At 31.0% G+C, this 21,200-nt stretch overlaps 1 protein-coding gene across 4 annotated transcripts in view; it reads right to left on the bottom strand.

Annotated features, from left to right (window-relative positions):
* Positions 1-21,200, bottom strand: part of Ascc3 (activating signal cointegrator 1 complex subunit 3) — a 363,263-nt gene that overhangs the window by 326,064 nt on the left and 15,999 nt on the right. For all 4 annotated transcript variants that reach the window (XM_076858390.2, XM_076858389.2, XM_076858391.2 and 1 more), the window contains 2 exons: positions 18,978-19,128; positions 2,775-3,334 (listed from right to left, as the gene is read on the bottom strand). In XM_076858390.2, coding sequence (XP_076714505.2) covers positions 2,775-3,334; positions 18,978-19,128 — 711 coding nt within the window. The remainder of the gene's footprint in view (positions 1-2,774; positions 3,335-18,977; positions 19,129-21,200) is intronic.

The following is a 21,200-nucleotide window of genomic DNA, read 5'->3' as shown; positions in this document are numbered from 1 at the left end:
GAAAAGTTATATCTAGTCATATTTTAAGAGTTAGCTTAACCTTAAATTCCTCTACAAATACTCCTCTACAAATATAAAACCCTCTACAGAGTCTATGACTTGTTCTTTTATGCCCCCATTTGTATATAGTAGAATACCTATGATATTTTTTAAGTGCTCTTTATGTTGTGAAGCTTTCATTAATTTAATAAAATTTATTAGTCCCTTAAAAATTTCCATACATTTTTTTCTATTTGAACAGACCAACACATTCTTTGGGGAGCTTACAAATTAGCAAGAACAAACAGTAAACAATTAAATTTAATTATATATGAAAATATAAGGGACTGGGGTTATGGATCAGTGGTAGAGTGTTTGCCTAGCATGTGTGAGGCATTCATAAAATAAATGAATAAAATAAATGTCTATCAACAACTAAAAAAATTTTAAAAAACAAGAATAATAAAGAGGAAGATACTTTTAAGAATTCAAGAGACACAGAAAATGGCCAAGTGTGATGGCATATACCTGTAATCCCAGCAACTCTGCCTGAAGCAGGAGGATCTCAAGTTTGAGGCCAGCTTGGGCATAAAAAGTTATGTGATATGTCTTTTTCTGTTTAATAATTAACTCGAACTGTACCTAGTAATATATTATTCAATAAACATATGACAAATGGGTGGATACCCCCATTCAATCTGACCTTGCAATAAAACCAATTATGAGAAAATCCTGAGAACCAGAATATACTCTCCCTTTAATAATGAGATTCAGTTATTTTAAGGGTGTGGTGATGAACTAAGAAATACAAACTTTATTCTAGATATTCAGAAGGAAATAGAATAGTTTTATGGTTTACTCAGAAAATACAATATCCATTAGTCTGATGTTTACAAGTTTCAGTTTATTACAATTAAATAGGCTATCTGCTATATATTCAATTATAATAAGCAAATATCAGTAAGATTTTTTAAATCACAATTTTTAAAATAATTATTATTTCCACAGTAATAAATAAAATTCATTTAATAATGTAGAACAGATCTGATATAAGTTAAACCAAGTCTGAAACATTCAAGGTATATAAGACTGATCATAGAATTAAGAAAATCAGAAGTAAGGTATCTTACTTCCAAACTAAGGTTAATCAGCACAATATATTTATCACTACCATGGAACTGTTCCCTCAAAATTTAGTTAGCTAATTCCCTAAATTAATTAAAAATTATTTTCCCCTGTATTCCTGATACTTCAAATTATTTAAAACCTTAATTCCAATAATAACCACAAAAATAATTATATTTATATTATAATGAGTATTTACCATATGCTACTTTCCAGCTCATATATGGTATCATATTTAATGCTTACACAAATCCTTTTTCTTGATATTGGTATTCACTTGAGATAAGTCAACTAGAAAATGAGCTTCTGAGAGATTGAATTACCTATTCTCACAAGCAATAAATGGGAAAAGAAGAAATATCTGGTTTCAAAGTCTCTGCCCTTCCTATAATAGTATGTCATCTCTCTTTTTTTAATATCATCTCTCTTAATCTTCATCAAATATATTACTCAATCTATCCAGTATTAAAATTGGGTTGAGGGCTGGGGATGTGGCTCAAGCGGTAGCGCGCTCGCCTGGCAAGCATGCGGCCCGGGTTCGATCCTCAGCACCACATACAAAGATGTTGTGTCTGCCAAATACTAAAAAATTAAAATTAAAATTCTCTCTCACTCTCTCTTTAAAAAAATAAATAAAAATAAAATAAAATAAAATTGGGTTGACTGTAATTTTAAATTTATGAAATGATAGCAGATTATGGGCAAAACTAAAACCCTGAAGATAAACTTTTCACCACTTCAAATATAACCAAATTGCAGCACAAAAAGAGATTAAAATCATGCTTTCCTTCACATGACAGGAGAAAACTTATAAAAATACTTTATTGAACAAGTGATCTAAAATATCAATCCAATTATTTCTAGATCAATCTGTTTTTCAAGTTAGTTTCAAACATAGAAATAAGTAAAAAAGTTTTTCTAAATCAATAAGTCATTTAATGAGGATAAAATTCCTAATATTTTGAAGTTTGTTATTTTTATTCACAGAACTCTTAGAAATATAAAATGCTATACAGTTATTACTAGAGTGCTATATAATTTCTCATTCAAATCTATATTTTTTTCAGAATAAATGTACTAATTACAACAGGACAACAGATTAAACAGGACTATCCCAATAACTGGCACACACAGAGGCTCAACTATTGCCTTGTGACTCTTCCACTATTCATTATTCTGTCAGTCCTTTCGTAACTATACACTGGACAATTATATACATGCCTGCTAGGTAAAATCACTGGCTACATAATTGAGCCCTATAGCATAAAGTTAAAAGAGTACTTTCTTTGCTAACTATGTTTTAAAAAGCTATTTTGAGCCAGACACAATGGCTAACACCTGTAACCCCAGTGGTTCAGGAGGCTGAGGTAGGTGGATTGAAAGTACAAACTCAGCCTCAGCAACTTAGTAAGACACTGTCTCAAAATAAAAAATAAAAACAGATGGGAGTATAACTAAGTTGTTAAAGGTCTCCTGGGTTGGAGCTATATAGTTAAGTGGTACAAATTGGGCTTAGAATGCCAAAGGCCCTGAATTTGATTTCCAGCATATGCACGCGCGCGTGCGCGCGCGCGTACACACACACACACACACACACAGACAAAATTTCAAAAGTCTGTTTCATTAAGATGGTTCATATTTACGTAAAACTTCAATAACTTCAACCATACCTCATCCTGAAGTTCGTCACCACTTTTAACAGAAGCAAGCATGTCATACAAAGTACAGCAAAGATCTTCTATTCTTGGGGCTTCAGTCATTTCCTTCAAAGTTGCATTTAAGTACTTTTCAACTTCACACCACAAAAAGGAGCCATTTGTTTTTTCCACAGGCTTGAGCTCTGGGGTGGAATGCTCCTGAAAATGTTCATTCAGAAACTTTCTGTAATCTAGGCTTATAGTTTTCTGGGCTTCACCATTTATTGGCAGTTCATCAAAGTGGTCCAGATCATGCATGTCAAATGAAAATGTTAAATTTTTACCAAAAAATACTGTATCACTAGATTCCTTTTCTGTCTTCTGGACAAGAGCAGTAAGATCATCTTGATTAAAATGAGAAATGATTCGATTAGTGGCATTACAAGCTGTAGTAGCAGATGATGATGGAAAGGGACCAAACATCTGTTTGATAGCCTTTGTCTCCATGTGACCAACAGAATCCGTCAAGTGAAATGTCATAAACAGAAATGCAGCCCCACTTTCAATTGCTTCTCTCCCATTATCTGTTCCAACTATTCAAAAACAAAGAAACATTATTAGCTCAATTGGATCATGATACAACTTACAATTTTCAAAATAAAATAACTACAAACATTTTGAGCTAAATCCCAACAGTCAAAACATACTAAGGAAAACAGTCAATTCAGGAGCAGAAAAATCTATGCCCAAATTCCTGAAGAATTATCCTAGGTAAATAAACCATTATCAGTAATTATTCTATATATAAGTTCAGAAACTACCTAACAACAATCCTTTCTTAAAAGAATTTATAACACTAGCTTAAATTTATTTAAAACCAAACTTTAAAGACTGATTTGATGAGCTACTTAAATAAACCATATTAAGTACAAAAGAAAATCTGAATTACAGACTTATGGAACTGGAACAAAATCCCAATGATATATATAACTGCCTTTCCAATTTGTACCATAAATATACATGGCAAAAGACAGATTAGACAGATAGACAGACAGACAGATAGATAGAAGTGAGCTAGCTCTCATTCAAAAGCATGCAATATAACCAAGTCTGAATATAATTAAAGAGCCATATGATAAAGCATAAAAGAAAGCTGCTATTTAAAACAGACCAGAAGGAAATTCCTCATTACATAGAAGGTAAAGGAACAGCTCCTAATTTCAAGACTTACCTTCTCATATCCAATTTTCAGAAAGAAAAGAACCTGTTATTTGTGACAGATAATTTCAAAGAATATTGTTACAGCAGAAAAAAAAAAAAAAAAAAGAACTGAAACTCTCAAGAGGTCCTAAAGTCAATGTGACCTACCTAAAGTAATAGTGGCAAAGTTAGTAATATAATTAACACTGGTACTTTCCTGAAAGCATGGCTCTGATATTATCACTCACAAATCTTAAATAGCTTACACAGCTGGATCCAGATTCCTACATACTTGGAAACTGAACCCATCACTTTTTTTTTTTTTTCAGTCTTATTGGCTATTATATATTTTCTGTTCTAGTCAAAAAGGATTTTTTAACATTCAAAATCATCCCACCGGGCATGGTAACACCTATAGTCCCGGCTTCTCAGGAGACTGAGGCACAAGGACCACTTGAGCCAAGGAATTCAAAGCAAGCCCGGACAATATAAGGAAATACTGTTTACAAAATAAATAAATTAAAAATTTTAAAGTTGGGGGGAAAAAAAAGAGATCTTATGCTAGCTTAAGTCCTTTCATATACTTATTTGTCTTCTCCCAGAGCCTCTGATTGTTCCAAATCCTGCCCACATTTACAATTCCAAATTTCAGCTGCCTGTTTCAAGGACAGTACAATGTTGTAGATTTTTTTTAATCTCTTCACTGTAACTAGTTACATATGACAATTGGTTGATTTACACTAAACACAGGCCTCACTGACTACATTTTTACACTACAGCACAATGCCTCAGTAACATTTTTACTATATTGATACAGAAGAGTAACAGTTTATATGTGTGAAAATAAACCATTTTATAATATTATTCCTACTTTCTTTAAATATGAAGTCTTGACTTTTATTATAAGTTAATTTATAGAACACAGGCATACAATTTTTCCTCCTGTATTTAAGAAAACACATGAAAAGGAGCTGGTGTGGTGGCTCAGCAGTAGAGCACTTGCCTAGCATGTGTGAGGCACTGGGTTCGATTCTCAGCACCACATATAAATAAAGGTCCATCAACAACTAATAAAATATTGAAAAAACTCTATAAACGATATAGTGCTTTTAAATTAATTGAATGGGACTTTGTACATTTGACTTATTCATTATGTACCTTTTACTTCTTGGAGATTTAGATTTAGGATAATTAGGGATTGTGATAATTCTACAGATAATTAAACATGTTTGGTACTACTGATATTAAACTCTAAGCAAAAATGGAATTCACATTTACAAACTCATTCTATATCTAAATTATAAATATACAGGCTTTTGTAAAGATGTCATTATCATCATTTTTCAAGCTGTATGTTTATAAAACAATAAACTATAAACTTTCACAATATTATCTCCACTTTATAGATGCTAAAATGCAGTTTGAAATTTTGGGTCAGATCAAACAACTAAATCATTAAACAAGATTCACAGCAATCTTAATTTCTAGACAAAAGTTATTTTCACTACATCCCTGTAAATTCCTAGAAATGAGATTTATGTCTAATTCTTATTTACTAAATAAATTTAAATAAATAAATAAATAAATCTTGGGAGATTATGCAATAAACAATAAAGTCCTACTATATCATTAAAATGGAATTAACTTAACTATTCACTAATAAATTAATGGTTAGTTATGCTATAACCATAAATGGCATTCCTTAAACATGATTTACATATCTTGCCATAAAGAAAACACATTAAAAAGTAATGAGTCCATTTTATTTATTTTATTTTTATTTATTTAGCAGTAGCAGGGATTGATCCCAGGGGTACTCTTACCATTGAATACCCCTTTCTATTTTTAAATTTTAAGACAGAATATCACTGAGGACCTCTTTCTATTTTTAAATTTTAAGACAGGATATCACTAAGCTGTCAGGGCAATCCTCAAACTTGGGATCTGTCTCAGTCTCCTGCATAAATGGAATTACAGGTATGTACCACCAGGCCTGACACAAGTCCATTTTTTAATAAAAGGAAAATAAACATAGACTCAGAATATTTTTTAAAAAAAGATAATAAATAGCATTTTAGGAATATAAAGATTTTTAATGTGCATTTTAATGTAATATTTTATTAACAAATATTTGTCTTGCCTACTTCACAGTTATACTATAAGATTTGAAAATACTTTAAAATTTTTAAACTTAGTTGAGTAGTGGTGCTTCATAAATGTTCACAGCCTTACATAATGACTAGTTCTTCTTCCGTGCAATTCAATCAGATGTCCAAGTTAAACTTAAAACCCATACATGTTCACTTCACACAGCAGTTTCTCAAAAAAGAATCTCTATGCACCTGCACTATGCTACTCTGAGAACTCAAAATCTAAGAACCTCACTAGCATTTGTTGCCACAAATAGCAACCCAACAAAGATGCTGACTACTGCATTCTGAAAACAATGGGTTTCCCGGGTCTAAGGCACAGGAGGACTTGTGGTTGTGCAGTGGGCCAGCAACCACTCAAGGGTGTCTCCCAGATCCACCAAGGGGACCTGAGCTCTAGTGCTTGGTCCTCATTTAATGACATAGTTGATCACGAGTATCTGCTGTCAGCCTACTGATCGGATGAATGGGCTGATCATTGGAGGAGAATTCTAGGCATTGTAGAAGAGAAGGTGGTACCCCAAATGGCTGGTATAACCAACCCATTAAGCCAGCAGTCTTTTGGCAACTGAAATATATGACTAGTGTTTGTAAAACACAGATAAAGTATCTGAGGAGTGAATTATCTAATGTACCAAAGTTCTGCAGGCCCCACCCTCATTCTAAAAAGGTAAACTGTCAGAGGAAACCTATGTGCTTTACTCTTAACCAAGTGAATTTACTCCAAAGAGCAAAACAGAAAATTTGGGTTTTCTTCAGGAAGGGGCAGCCTCAGAAATAGCATGTGATATGCTTCCAGAATACAAATCTGTAATTAGTCATGCCCTTGTTTTCTAAAGTGCATCCAAAACCGGACATGTTACATTAATTGTGAGAATCTTGTTCCCAATTAACTTATTTACTTTTCTTTATACTTACACAAATTTTGTACTAAATTATCTTTTTAAATGACCAGGCTCAAGTTAACATCTGCATTAAATTTCTCAAGCTTTTTCTATCTGCTTATACTCTTGTACTCTAAAAGGACTGGGATTTTAAGTTGTCTAGTTTTGGCCACAAGATATTTTAATCAAAACATATTAAGTAACCAATTGGCAAAAGTGTCAGAAATTTCATAACTTAAAGTTTTTAATGAAGTTAGTCTACAAACCTAACCACTTGGATATCTAATTTTCTATCCATAAATCAATGAAAAAACCTAAAAAAAAAAAAAAACCAAAAAACTGGCTACAATACTTCAACTGCAACACATTTAAAGAGAGGGACTCAGAAAGACACTGGAATACTTTTTTTTATTAGCAAATATTTGCCTTGACTACTTCACAGTTATATTGTGAGCAATGAGATGTGAAATGCAGAGTAAACTATAAAATATTTCTCAGAATACTAAGAAAAAGTCAAAATAAGTGAAATAGTCTTGCCATAAATAATTAAGTGAAGAGCAGGATTTGAATTCAATTTATCTGGCTGATTGGAGCATTCACATTACAAGTCATCTTTAACCTTTAAAAAAGTCCTAAACCTTATGTAGAACTTTAGCATACAAAATGAAATAGTTGGTATTTTATTTATTACTTCAAGTTATACAATGGATTTTTTTAAATTAAAGAGTTGAGGAATGGCTACAATCTTGAATCATTCTCAACACAATTTATGTCTCCATTTTCCTTTGATTGCAAAATATTAAGAATTAAATAATTATAAATTGTCTTTTCAATAGTCTGCCCTAATAGTTAAGAAATCCATGAAAAGAATGAGTAAAAATTTTAACTGAAAAATACATAAAAATATTAACTACTTACATCATTAATTGATAAGCATTCAATTTAGAAGCTGTCAACAAACTCCCTGTCCAGTTAAATCTTCACCATTTAGTAGAAAATGTTTTACAAATATCTTTTCTACTTATATTTTAATATTGAAATGTTCAAAACACAATTTTTTTTCATTTTTATGTCCAAACTTTAAATATCAGTTTTACCCCAATACTTGATCTGTAATTGTGAAAAACAATGTATTACAATCCTACATTATTTACGAAAGCTCATTCAATTTATTAAAAATCAGCAAGAAAGGCAAAACTGGTATAAACATGTTATATATGAATAGAAAATAGCTACCTGACATTTTAATTTGATTACAATGTTTCTTTTAAATATATATATAATATTTGAACCTGTGTCTTAATGTCCTAAGTCATTACATGTAACAAAGTACATTACACATAACAAAATACAAAAACAATTATTCAAATTGAACATATACCATACCACCTTTCCATAATTTTCTTTCTCTATATATTTACCTTCATAGTCTACTCGTGTAATTTTTAAACAAATACAGTATATAAAATAATCTCATGAATCTTGCTTGTATTTTCCTCATTTTATAGAGAAATTGAGAAATTAAATAACATACTAAGACTACAAGAAAAAGCCAAGTACAGTTGGGAAGTTAGAGGTAAGCTTTACCATAAGGTTTTTTGGGAAATAATAAATTTATGTGATATATATTTAAAACTGCCTAAATAATGTTATCTAATACAATGAACCTCATTTAAAGAGTGTAACTGTGCAAAGCACCTCCAGCAATACCTTATATTAAGTAGGCATAATGTTCAAGTATAGTCACATTTGAAAGGGTAACTCTAATGCTAAGATTATTCCTACATTTATATGTGAACTTTTGCCATTAAGATGAGCAAATGATTAATGAAAAGCAAATGAAGATATATAGTTGGTACAGAAAAAGAGAAGAATAGCTGATGAAATTAAAATTGGTTCAAGGTACTTCCCTATGTTTTAAAAACAGCCACTTAATTTTATGTATATTCATTACAAAATGTGAATACTCATCTTACAAATTTAAGGCTGCATCCAGCCACTATATTGCCATTTTTAGTACTATAAAATCCTACATCAAATTCAACTTGACTTCCCAAGTAACCAAACAACTAATATAAAACTTAAAATTAGACCTTATATAAAAGTTCCTAAATAAAAGAATTATTTCGAGCATCACTAAGGAAATAAATTATGACAGAAAACAAATTACATAACTCACTGAAATTTAAGTGCAATTTTGTTTTGTTTTAATATCTAAGAAAAAGGCATTTTTAAAAAGATAACTTCAAGTACAAATCTCAATATTGCATCCACATATCAGATACTTAGTAATATACTGGTAATATATCATGAATATACTTAGTAATATACCATAAAGAAAATTATTCAGAACCTTTAAAATGCCTCTACTAAAGAATGTAGTATAAGTTTTCTTAGAGAAATGATAATTTGTGAGTGAAGAGTAATATGATAAACTAAAGCAAACTATCAAGAAACTTTGATGTTTTTCCAACTCAGGCACTGATAATGGTATCCATTCAATTATAGATGCTTTTCCATATCCCCAAGTAATCTGAATTACTTATACAAGCTGATACATTTTCACAGTCCTAATGATTTTCATTGTTATCCACACTTTTATTTTGTAATTTCTTTTGGGAATGGATATAATGGATTATTCTGTCTTTGAAATATTCAAAACATAATCAACTTGTGTCCAAAGTTTTCTTCTCTATGAATTATTTGTGTCCTACCGCTATGTTCCCTGCCCTTTATGTTACTACATCACTGGGCATATCTTAAAATTTAACCTAGACATAACAGCTATTTGTTTACAAATAACTATGAGTACATCTATGTTACAATAAAATTACTCACTGATAGGCATTAGGTATTAATCTAGGCACTTTGTAGTACTGCTTCACTTCGCAAAACTATATAGGGTAAGAATTGTTTTCATTATAGTCACAGATGAGGAAACAGGTTTAATAATATTAATTAGCTACCCAATAGTAACTGATAGAACTGAATTTATGTCTGTGTATATTAACTAATAATACGAAATTATGCCAAGCTATAGAAAAAAGAATTTTATGGAACCCTAAAACAGAAAACTAAGACACAATACAAAAAATACAGTTACAAATACTTATTAGCTTACTAGATCCATCTATAGAACTAAAATAAAATAATAAACCAGTAGAGTTTATTCTAGGGTTCCAAAGATTGTTTAATTATCACAGAGCTAGAAACAATATATCTATTCTCAACCTAATCAAGTCTACTTTTTAACACTTAAAAAAAAAAAATCAAGTACACAGGACATCTAAAAGTAGAGCTGACAGTTGGTGAATACAAGGAAATAAACGTGAAGTAAAGGTCAAGTCATCAGCAGAAACTTGGACCTGGACATTAAGCTGCTGAACTATACAGGGAATTTATCAGATAAAACTAACACACAATTTGATTTCTTTGTCACTGAAATAGTTGGTGATATGTGATATCTGAAAACATTCCTGATATTTGTTTATGATACATGAATGTTAATAAAACCATAAAGACAGGCATAATAATACTCATTATGTAGTTATCATATATAACTATTGGTTACTAAGGGGTGAGTAGGATTGACAGGAGTTCTAACTATATGATAACCAAGTATAAAGCTATATAGTTCTAACTATATGATAACCAAGTATAAACCAAGTATAAAGGTGAATACACAAGCATTTGTTTTCAATTTTATCAGGCTAAAATATTCATCAAAAATTTTTATACTAAAAAGCATAATTATTTTTTACTTTTATTTAATACACCAAGAATATATACAGTCCACATACAGCTCAAAGAATGATCACAAAATGAATAACTGTATAAGTCAGTTAACTACTTCCAGAAATAGAACATATCACCACACCCCAGAAATCTACCTCAGATCCAGTCCTTGTCACATCAAAAGTAACCACTATCCTGACTTCTAAAACCAAAGAGTAGTCATACATAGTTCTCAGTTTCACATATATAGAATGTTCTTATATATTTGGTTGCTTTTGTCAACATTGTAAGATTAAGTTACAATGTGACATTTAGCTATAGTTTATTATTACTATAAGGTAGTCTATATACCACAATTAATTTATGCCACTATTTAATTAGTGAATTGTTTCTACTTGTATGCTAGCACAAATAATGCTCCATGAATGTGCATGTCTTTTCATATATGTGCACAAGCATTTTCATTGGATTTAAACTTTTATGTGTTCAACCACAGTAGATACTGTCAAAAAGTTACCCAAAGTAGTTAAACCAACTTCAATTCTAGCAGCAGTGGGGAAAAATTCTTGTTTCACATTCCTGATCTCAACCAACAACTGGTATGTCAGTCTTCTTAATTGTAGTCATTATGCTGGGCATGTAGTGGCATCTCCCCCTTTACTAATAAAGTTGAGCACTTTTTCCTATTTGTTAGCCATTCGTTTATCTTCTGTGAAATGCTTATTCAAGGCTCTTGGATATTTTTACACAGGATTATCTATCCTTTACTTACTGATTTATATAAATCTTTTTTTTAATCTGGATACAAGCTCTCTTTTTGATTATTTATCTTGAAGATATATTTTCCAACTCTATGGCTTGTCTTCTTACACTTAACAAATAAAAGGTATTAATGTACTGGTGAATGAAACTAAGCAAATTATGTTATATGCACGTACAAATACATAACAATGTATCCCATTATTTTTTATTATAATGCACCAAGAAAAAGTATTAATTTTAATTGCATCCAATTTACTGATCATGTCATTTAATTGTACATTCTGCTTTGCACTTAATACATTTTACTATATATCAAGATCATGAAGGTATTCCATATCAATCTTTCAAAAGATTTACTGTTTGGGGCTTCTTGTTTACTTCTATAAGCTGTTCAGAATTATTTGTATACATATACCCAGTTGACCAACACCATATACTGAAAAAGCAGACTCGTCTCACTACTCTATGGCCTTCAACATAAATCAAGTGTCCTAATACCTGTGGGTTAGTTTCCGAACTTTATTCCGTGCACTGGTGTCTGTGTATTCTTGGACTAATACCACACAGTCTAAATTGCTCATGTCTTTAAGTTTTAATATCCATTAAAGTTCTCCCTTTTATTTTTCAAGGCTGATTGGACTTTTCTTTGCCTTTGAATTTCCATGATAACTTTGATTATTTTGTCAATTTCAATACACACAAACACACAGCTTCAAACACAAACATGCTGAGATTTTGATTGGAATGACACAGAATCTGTAGATCAATTTGAGTAAAAATTATATTTTTATGAGAGTGAAATTTTTAATCCTTGGTTTATCCTCCAGTACTTAGGTCTTGTGTAATTTCCCTCAACAAAATTTTAGTTCACCACAAGGAAGTTTTGATCTTATTTTTTTTTTTAATTTGGCAAATTTACTCAAAGGATTTGATGATTTTAATGTGTATGTATATGTAAAATAAACTTTACAAAACTTTTTTAAATAAATGCAATTTTTAAGTTTGCTGCTAATAAAAACAAACTTGATTTTTATTTTAACCACACTAAAATTAATTTCTATGGATATAGTCATGTGAGTAATGGCAGCTTTAAATTTATATATATATATATATATATATATATATATATAATTTATAATTATATATTTATGTATATAAATATATTCCTTTTCTTATATTAGCAAGGATTTTTAGTGTGTTAAAAACAGAAGTAGTGATAGGCATTCTTAACTAATTCCCCACCTTGGAGGAGAAACTTTTTTTTTTTTTTTTAGAATTTATTAGCTTTTCTCTTTTTTTTTTTATAACTTTATATTTTATTTATTTATACGTGATGCTAAGGATCTAACCCAGGGCCTTGCACATGCGAGGCGAGCGCTCTACTGCTGAGCCATAACCCCAGCCCTGAGAAACTATTTTTAAAAATTATTTTGACACACAATAATTGTACATATTTATGAGATACCCACTTATGTGATAATTCAGTGCATGTATAAAGTACGGATGGTCAAATCAGAATAATTAGTATCTCCATCTCTTCAAACATATTCTATTTGGATCCTAAGATTTCCTCTCTTCTAGTTCTTTAGGAAATAATATGCACTATAATAAACTACTGTCACCCTATTATTCTATAGGACATTAAAATTTATTCCTAACTATATTTTGGTATAGGCTATTCAACCTTCCTCCCTCTCTCCACTCTTGCCCACACTTCTTCTCTTCTAGAAGTGACTTTCTCAGAGAACATGTTAACATTGCACTATGAAGTATGACACCTGCTAGTTTTTTTTTTTTAATAGATAACCTTTATCAGATTAAGGAAGTTTCCTTTTATCATAAACAGATGCTAAATATTGATAAAATGCTTTTTCTTCATCTACAAAATACTCATGAGATTTTTAAACCTTCATTCTGTTATCATACAACAAATTATTTTCCTAAGTAGTAATCCAATAATTATTGACATTTTAAGCATTCAAATGAGCTTGCACTCCTCTTAATAACATAATCAGGGGTGTGTGTGTGTGTGTGTGTCTACATAAATATATGCAAATTTTTTGCAGACCCACTTGACAGTATATTGCAGTTTTCATTACATTTCACTATAAACATTATTTATCTCCTAAGATTAGGATTTCCATTATTATATCTAAGACCTAACATTACCTAATGATGACCTACCCATATTCAAATTTTTCCAATGACCATAAAAACACTCTGGTAATTTTTTTCTGATTCAGGAGTCAGTCAAGGATTTTATATTACATCTCATTATTACATGCCTTTAACATCTTTTAATCTACAACAGTATCCTCACATCTTTTAAAATAATACTTCCCAGTAAAGTCATAAAGGAAAATATAGATTTGTTGTTAACATTTTTAATTACAGATTGAATTTCTTTAACAGTCAAATATTCAGATTTTCTATTTCCTCTTTCATCCATTTTAAACCTTTCTTTCACCTTAAGTCCTCTGAATCTGACAGAAGCCTGGACATTTTCTTATCCTCCTCTTTTCCTCCACCTCCTTTTCTGGAATGGATAGTCACCTCTAGAGAAGAGTGGCTCAAATGCCAGTATAACATTTCTGGTTTGTTCCTGCTTCCATATCTGGCCCCATATTTCTTCACTGCTTTGGAAGTTGCCTGATATAAAATAGCTTTATACTTTAGAGTTTTTCTAATTCTAAGCAGAGGCCTGTTACAAAGTACTTTTGTCTAGACTTTTTGAACTCTGCAATTTTCAAAGTAACTATTTTTCACAAATACTCCCAAAAAACTGCCTATCATATCCCATAAACAACATGCCTTTCCCTTTATAAACTAAATGTCTACCCATCAATAGACAGAATAGCAGCTCCTGCTAATACCTTTTTCTTTCTTTTTGTGGTGCTGAGAAGCTAATATTTTATATGTCCTTTTCTAATCATTTTAAAATTGTTTTCCATCCCAAGTTTAGATTCCTCTATTTTTTTAATAGTAAAATCTTATGTCCTTGATAATTCACCTAAATCATAGTCCTGTCCAACCTACCTACCTTTTTTCTTTTCCTTTTGCTTTTTGTAATACTAGGTATCAAATCCAAGTCCTTGCACATGCCATACAAGTGCTGTAATACTAATTATATCCTCAGCCCCCAAAACTATCTTCTAATTAATACTTTTCATAAAATTATTAAAGATAAGAGGCACAGAAATGTCAAAACCTCAATATAATAGTCGTTAAAATTTAAGAAAGAAATAACAAATAGGTCTTGCATGGAAAAATACTGAAAGAAACTACATAAATTCTGAACTGATCTGTATCTGTAAAATCATTAGATCATTGTGCTCTGCAATAATTTCAAACATTCTATTCTGGTTCTGGGAGAGATATTCAATTAAAAACTGATTAGGGAACTGTAGGATCTTATTACCCACCTGCCTACAATTTTTTTTTTTTTTTTTTTTTTTTACACAAGTGAAGCACAACTTCTCATTTCTCTGGTTGTACAATGTAGAGTCACACCATTCAGGCAATCACACCCATACATAGGGGTAATAATGTCCATTTCTTTCTTCCATCTTCTCCCCCATAATCTCCCCTTTCCCTTACCCCCTTTCTGCTCCATCCAAAGTTCCTGCATTCTTCCCTTGCTCACCTCCTGCCCATTATGGGTCGGTATCTATTTATCAGAGAAAACATTTGGACTTTGGTTTCTGGGGATTGGCTTACATCGCTTAGCATGATATTCTCCAATTCTGTCCATTTACCCATGAATGCCATAATTTCATTCTTCTTTAAATCTAGGTAGTATTCCATTGTGTATATATATATACCAGTTTCTTTATCCATTAATCTATTAAAGTTGCCTACCATTCTTGGCTCACATATTCTAACTTCTACCTATCTGTATTGTACAAATTTTATCTATCTCCTAAAATGATTTAAAACTTAATAACAGAACTATATGCCTAGCACATGATGCATTTTATTGACTCACTTTCTTAACCTCTTTCTTTTCAAAAAATGTTCATATTTGTATTACAAAAAAAAATACACTGGCAAATTTTGTTGTAACAAGAATATAGGTTAATCTGAGCATGCTTACCCATCAAAATTCATGAAGGAGATGGATTTTGGGCACTATGAATATGTGGATATACTAAGGGTCAAGAATCCTATTTTTAAATGACTTATAATTACTGCCCCCTAAAACCATGCCTTATTATTAAAATAATGTTGAAAGAAAAACGAATTTATTAAAAGATTTGGTATACATTACATGTAAATGACAGGGGACTCTTAAAAATAACAGGAAAAAGAAAAGCTGCCATTTGTAAGACATCATCATCATTACTGGTAACGAAGACCACAGAGGACTTTTAGTTGGCTTCTCAATATTCCATTTGTTTGCTGAGAATACCTACTGTATCCCTTGCAGCACATTAGGCACTAGAGTGCAAGGCTTTCACACCGTGCATTAGGGAGGAGTAAGAGGTAAGAAATTATCAAGCAATGAGAAAAGTACTCTAAAAATTATGGTATCTTTTCAAAAAGGTGATAGTCTAATGGTGTGTTAAGATCAGAAAGGAATCATGCAGAACACAAATGAATGACACTGAAGTTACTTCTTCAGAGATGAGAAGCAATTACCAGTTAAACATAATGGGGAAAGTTATTTTAACACATGAAAAACAGAGAAAAAAAATTCAAAAAGTAAACACTAAATAAGTTGGAGGAAAGGTTGTATATGATACTATTGCAAAAAAAAAGATACTATTGCAAAAAAAAAGAATTCTGTCAATTAATAAAAGAGCTCTTTTTATATCATTTTAAACTATTTTATCTAAAGGGTAAAATAGTAAAGAAGTGAAGTTTCTTTTTACAAAGATCAGTCTATTGACAGTGAAGAAGTTGGAAGAGTTAAAAAAAAAAAAAAAAAGCGGAGGAAACAGACCACTGCAATGGTTCAGACATGAGATGGTCAAAGCTTGAGATAGGGCAATAGTAAATACATAAAGATTTTAAGAGTAGTTGAAAAGTAGACCTGACTAGGACATGATTCTTGACTACTAAAAAAAAAAAAAAAAAAAAAAAAAAAAAGGAAAGGTAAGAATCCAAGATTTCTAGGTCTCCATTAGCTATATGCCAACCACAGAATTCACTTCCTCCTGTTTAAAATGTCTAATATTCTGACTAATCAATATACATGGTCTTAAACAAGTGTTTCATACTATGTTATACGCAAATTATTCTTTTTATTTATTCTTTTGCTTTGCCTTTTTAATATAATTACACCAAAACTATCTGCGCTAAAAAAGAAATACAGTAGTAACCAAAAAGCATTTTCCCCATGATACCTATCTTTTCAAAAATGCAAGTATTAATTACATTTCTAGTATCAGTCATCTTCACTCAGAAAGGGTGGCTAACTACTAATCAACTATTAGTTTAAGTGAATTTATTATTTAACTGAATTAAGCACAAACTTTAAAAAGAAGGTATAATAGAGCATTTGCCTAAATCGAATACCAAGATTTCATCTGCCTAGGAAATATTCCTTTGAGATAACACATGTCCAAATAATCAATACTTTTAAACACATCAGTTGGTTGATTAGTCCCTAGTATGAATTAGGTATTGCATCAAAAGGATTACATTTATTGACTGGTATGTTAAAAACTCTTTTTTGACTTGTGACTTATTTAGAGAATTAGCCTAAATAGTAAAGATTATTTTTAAATATAATTTATATAAAAATAATTTAATCAATATTCAGTATAAATATATTCCATTACTGTTTTTTCTACGTGATCTGAAGCATTTTTATTATGGAACTAAGGAAAAGAAAGAATAATTGCTACAGTTTTTGAAAAGTACTGTACTCAGAAAATGGGGACACCAACATTTTACTAATGGAAGACAACAAAGACCAGAAAGGCTCAGATCAAGTCAAGGTGGACCAGAGATTTTTCATTTTCACTACTACTAAAATAAATAAATAAATAAACCCAGATTATTTAAATATAAAATGTGATTCTATGTCAAATACTATCACAGAACTCATCAAGGTGTGCTCAATTTCTCTTAGACTCAAACAAACTAAATTTCACTGAAGGTCTTGAACTTCTGAAAAATGTGCATGACATTTATTTTGTATTTTCACAATCTAAAACAATGAGGACATTCAACTCAACATTATACTATATATCACAGGCCAATAATAGGTAAATGACATATCAAAAATTTGTTTTAAATCTGAAGATTTGACGATCATTAATAAGTCTTCAAGTTTTGTATACATATATTTAATAGAAATACTTGTCAAAGTTAGTGTAAGGAAAGAAAATTACCAACCAGTATATAGTAAGATATGGATCTAAATTTTCCCTCAAGAAATCACCTGGGAAATTTTTTTCCCATTTATTTGAGAAATGAATCTTCAATAAAATCCTAAAATATGGAAGGCCATTAGACTAGCACTAAGGAAGGACTGTTATCAAGAAAAATAATGTACTGTTATCACGAAATTTACATCCTAGTGGCAACAAACAAGTAAAGTGTCAGCTAATGATGTTACGGAAAGTTTTATTATAAACAGTGACTAGGTGACAAAACTTGAGATTGGATGGTCAGTGAAGACTTTGTTAAGGAAATGATTTTTTAGTTGAGCTCAGACTGACAAGAAAAGATCTACCCACACTAAGATTATGACAGAATAACACTCCCAGCACAGACAGCCACATATGCAAAGTCCCCAGTACAGGCAGTAGTGTGGTAAGTATGAGTAAATGAGAAAAAGCCACATGTCTGAAGAACAACTGGTGAAAGCAAAGATGATGAGATGTTGTGAGGTCAAAGAGAAGGGTGGAGGGAGATTCCATGGGGCCAGAGAATGAGTTCAGAATTTCTGTAGGTACAAACCTGCTAAATCTAAAAAATTTAAACTACAGCAGTGTTAATTATGCCTTTTAGCTAATCAAGAATTTGAAATAATATGCTGACTTTCAATGTACAAACAGGTTATTTCACCAAGTTCTTTTCTTTTGTTTAGTTTTGTTTTTAACATTAGAAAAATAACATGCATTAAGTACATTACAATTTCAAATTATAATCCATTAATAATGAAAATGTTAGTGTAGGTTGGGAACTGAAACAGTCATAGGATACATTAAATGCCATGACTCACTATAGTAGGTGGTCATCTATAATAAGAGATTGAGCTACATGGCTTTTAATGTTTCTTAGAGTTATATTAAATTTTTAATTAACCTTATCATTACTTCAGGCAGTGGTCTCCATACTCTAAATTCCTATAAATCCCTCATATCCAATTATACTATAATTAATGGTTTACTTCCACCCCCAACACTCTATACTAAACTTTGAGAGGAAAGACTATCTTTCATAATTATGAATACTTGCTAAGAAATTTTAGCTTTCCATCATATAGTATATAGTTTATAAGGAATCTAGTTTGGAATCTGTCTGGTTCTTTTTAAAAAAAAAAAAAACTATACCTATTTGTTTTGCAGCTTGTAATATATCTTTTAAGTCTTCATTTATACTTTGCATTTCACTCTTCTCCAGGTTTTCATTCAAAAATTTTACTATATTCTTCCATGTCGGTCCCAAATCTAAAACTTGTTCATGAAGTTTGGATCGCTTTAGCTGAAACAAATAGCATAATACAGAGAATGACTGGTTAAATTTTTTCTTAAAGCCATAGCTTAGTCCATATATTCTGCAATACAGAATACAACTTGGCACTATGTGTAAGATTTTGAAGTTGTATCTACTCAGATCCAAGTTACTCTCAGAATGAACTTTATTTAAATGTGACTTCACAGAATCTCACTTGTCTAAAAGATACATTTAATAAAAGATTATTTTTTATTTTATTTACAATGCATACCCATCATGAATTTGTATAGCAAAATAAAAAGTTAAACCAACATCCAGAAGATGGTAACTGATAACATCCCACATACCTCTTCCAGTTTCCTTTTTTTTGTGTGTGTATGTTGTACCTTTTTTTTTTTTTTTTAATTTTTATGTGATGCTGAGTATCAAACCCAGGGCCTCACACAAGCTAGACTAGTGCTCTACCACTGAGCCACAACCCCAGCCCCCCCTCTTCCCATTTTCTAACTGCTTATTTTTAATATCACTCAGACTATAATATATATAAATAAAAGCTTTATGTCCTACTTTATAATGAAAGGCATTTAAAGATAATTAGATTTTCATAGTTGATCTCAATATATTCAAGTTAATATTGCTCTCCTATAATACTATAACTCTTTGCTTGAGACTAACAATCTTTTCATTCACTAGAACTAACTACAGAAAGCAATACAAACTTTAAGTCAAATCACTGGCTTTAATCCATAGATAAAAGTCGTGAAATACTCTAACCAAATGAAAAACTGGCGAGTCAGGTAGAAACTGTAATTTTACTCTTGATTGTATTCATGATATTCTTTATTCATCATTACCTTCCTGTTTTCTAGTTTTAAATGGGGCTGGTCAATCTGGGTTTAGTGGGGAAAGAATGGGCAAGAATAGATATGAAATATATCAGCCATAAAAGGAATTGTTACAATAGGGTCATGGGTCCATAATGGGTCCATCATGGGTCCATAATGATTCATATTACTTTTATATTCATATTACTTTTGTATGTGTTGGATATCGTCTCCACACACCCCTCAACCCCTATCCCCGTTCCACCCCACTCCAGGCCTGGGGATTAAATAAAGGAGAAGTGCTCTACCTCTGAGGTACATCACCAACACTTTTTAAATTTGATTTTAAAGGGTATAGTAGAGTGACAAAAGCTGGCCTCAAACTTTCCATCCTCCTGCCACAGCTTCCTGAGTGGCTGGGATTATAGGTGTGTGTATCATGCCCAACCATGTTTGGCATTTTCTGAGATAAAAAGTTTCAGCTTTTTATATATACCACTTTTGGAAAAAAAAGGACTAAAAGCCAAAAGGAATAAATGAAATGATATGGGACAAGCAGATAGTCCTTATTCACGTTCAAATTTTAAAATCTTCTGTTCCATAATAAATTCTGAATTACCTGCTAAAGGCCTTGAGGAAGAAGAAAAGAATTCAAGTGTAAACAATCAATATTAACTAATGGTATAGAATATACCCTATTTTTAGTGCTGTGAAAAAATATAAAATAGCTCCTATTGTAAAGATTTACTGTTTTGTATCTGACACAATTCTGCATTGTTAGAGGAAAAACATCTAAAAAACTGTTCTTCCTAGAGTCAATCTTTAAGTGAGGCTATTAATAAAACTACATAAAGACTTCTAGCAATAAAATTCCAACCTACTAGGAAATATTATTATCCTAAAATAAAGTCAGGAATCAACACCTGAAGTAACTACTATTTTTTAAAGAACAGTGCAAGGCCAGATCCTTCACAAACTATTACATGGCTCATTTCTTCATATGTGCAGTTCATGTAGAGCTTTAACAACATAAAGTTCACAATAGTATGACTAAACTTCCTAAACATTTATCCTTTTTCTAGTGAAAAGTCAGTCCATTATTTATGTGTTGAAATGTCCTTAAAAGATTCAACTGATTCTTAATACTACTTTAATTTTTTAATAAATTTCAACAACTTAAAGATAAATGGTTTTAAAACTATCCAAAATACATTTTGGTATGAACAGCTACAGGTTTTGCTATGCAAAATCACATTCAGGAAGAAACAGTAATCT

Source organism: Callospermophilus lateralis, chromosome 6 (genome assembly GCF_048772815.1).
Source record: "Callospermophilus lateralis isolate mCalLat2 chromosome 6, mCalLat2.hap1, whole genome shotgun sequence".
Lineage (NCBI taxonomy): Eukaryota > Metazoa > Chordata > Mammalia > Rodentia > Sciuridae > Callospermophilus > Callospermophilus lateralis.
Note: the sequence above shows the minus strand (reverse complement) of the source record. Positions and strands in the feature narration are given on the sequence as shown.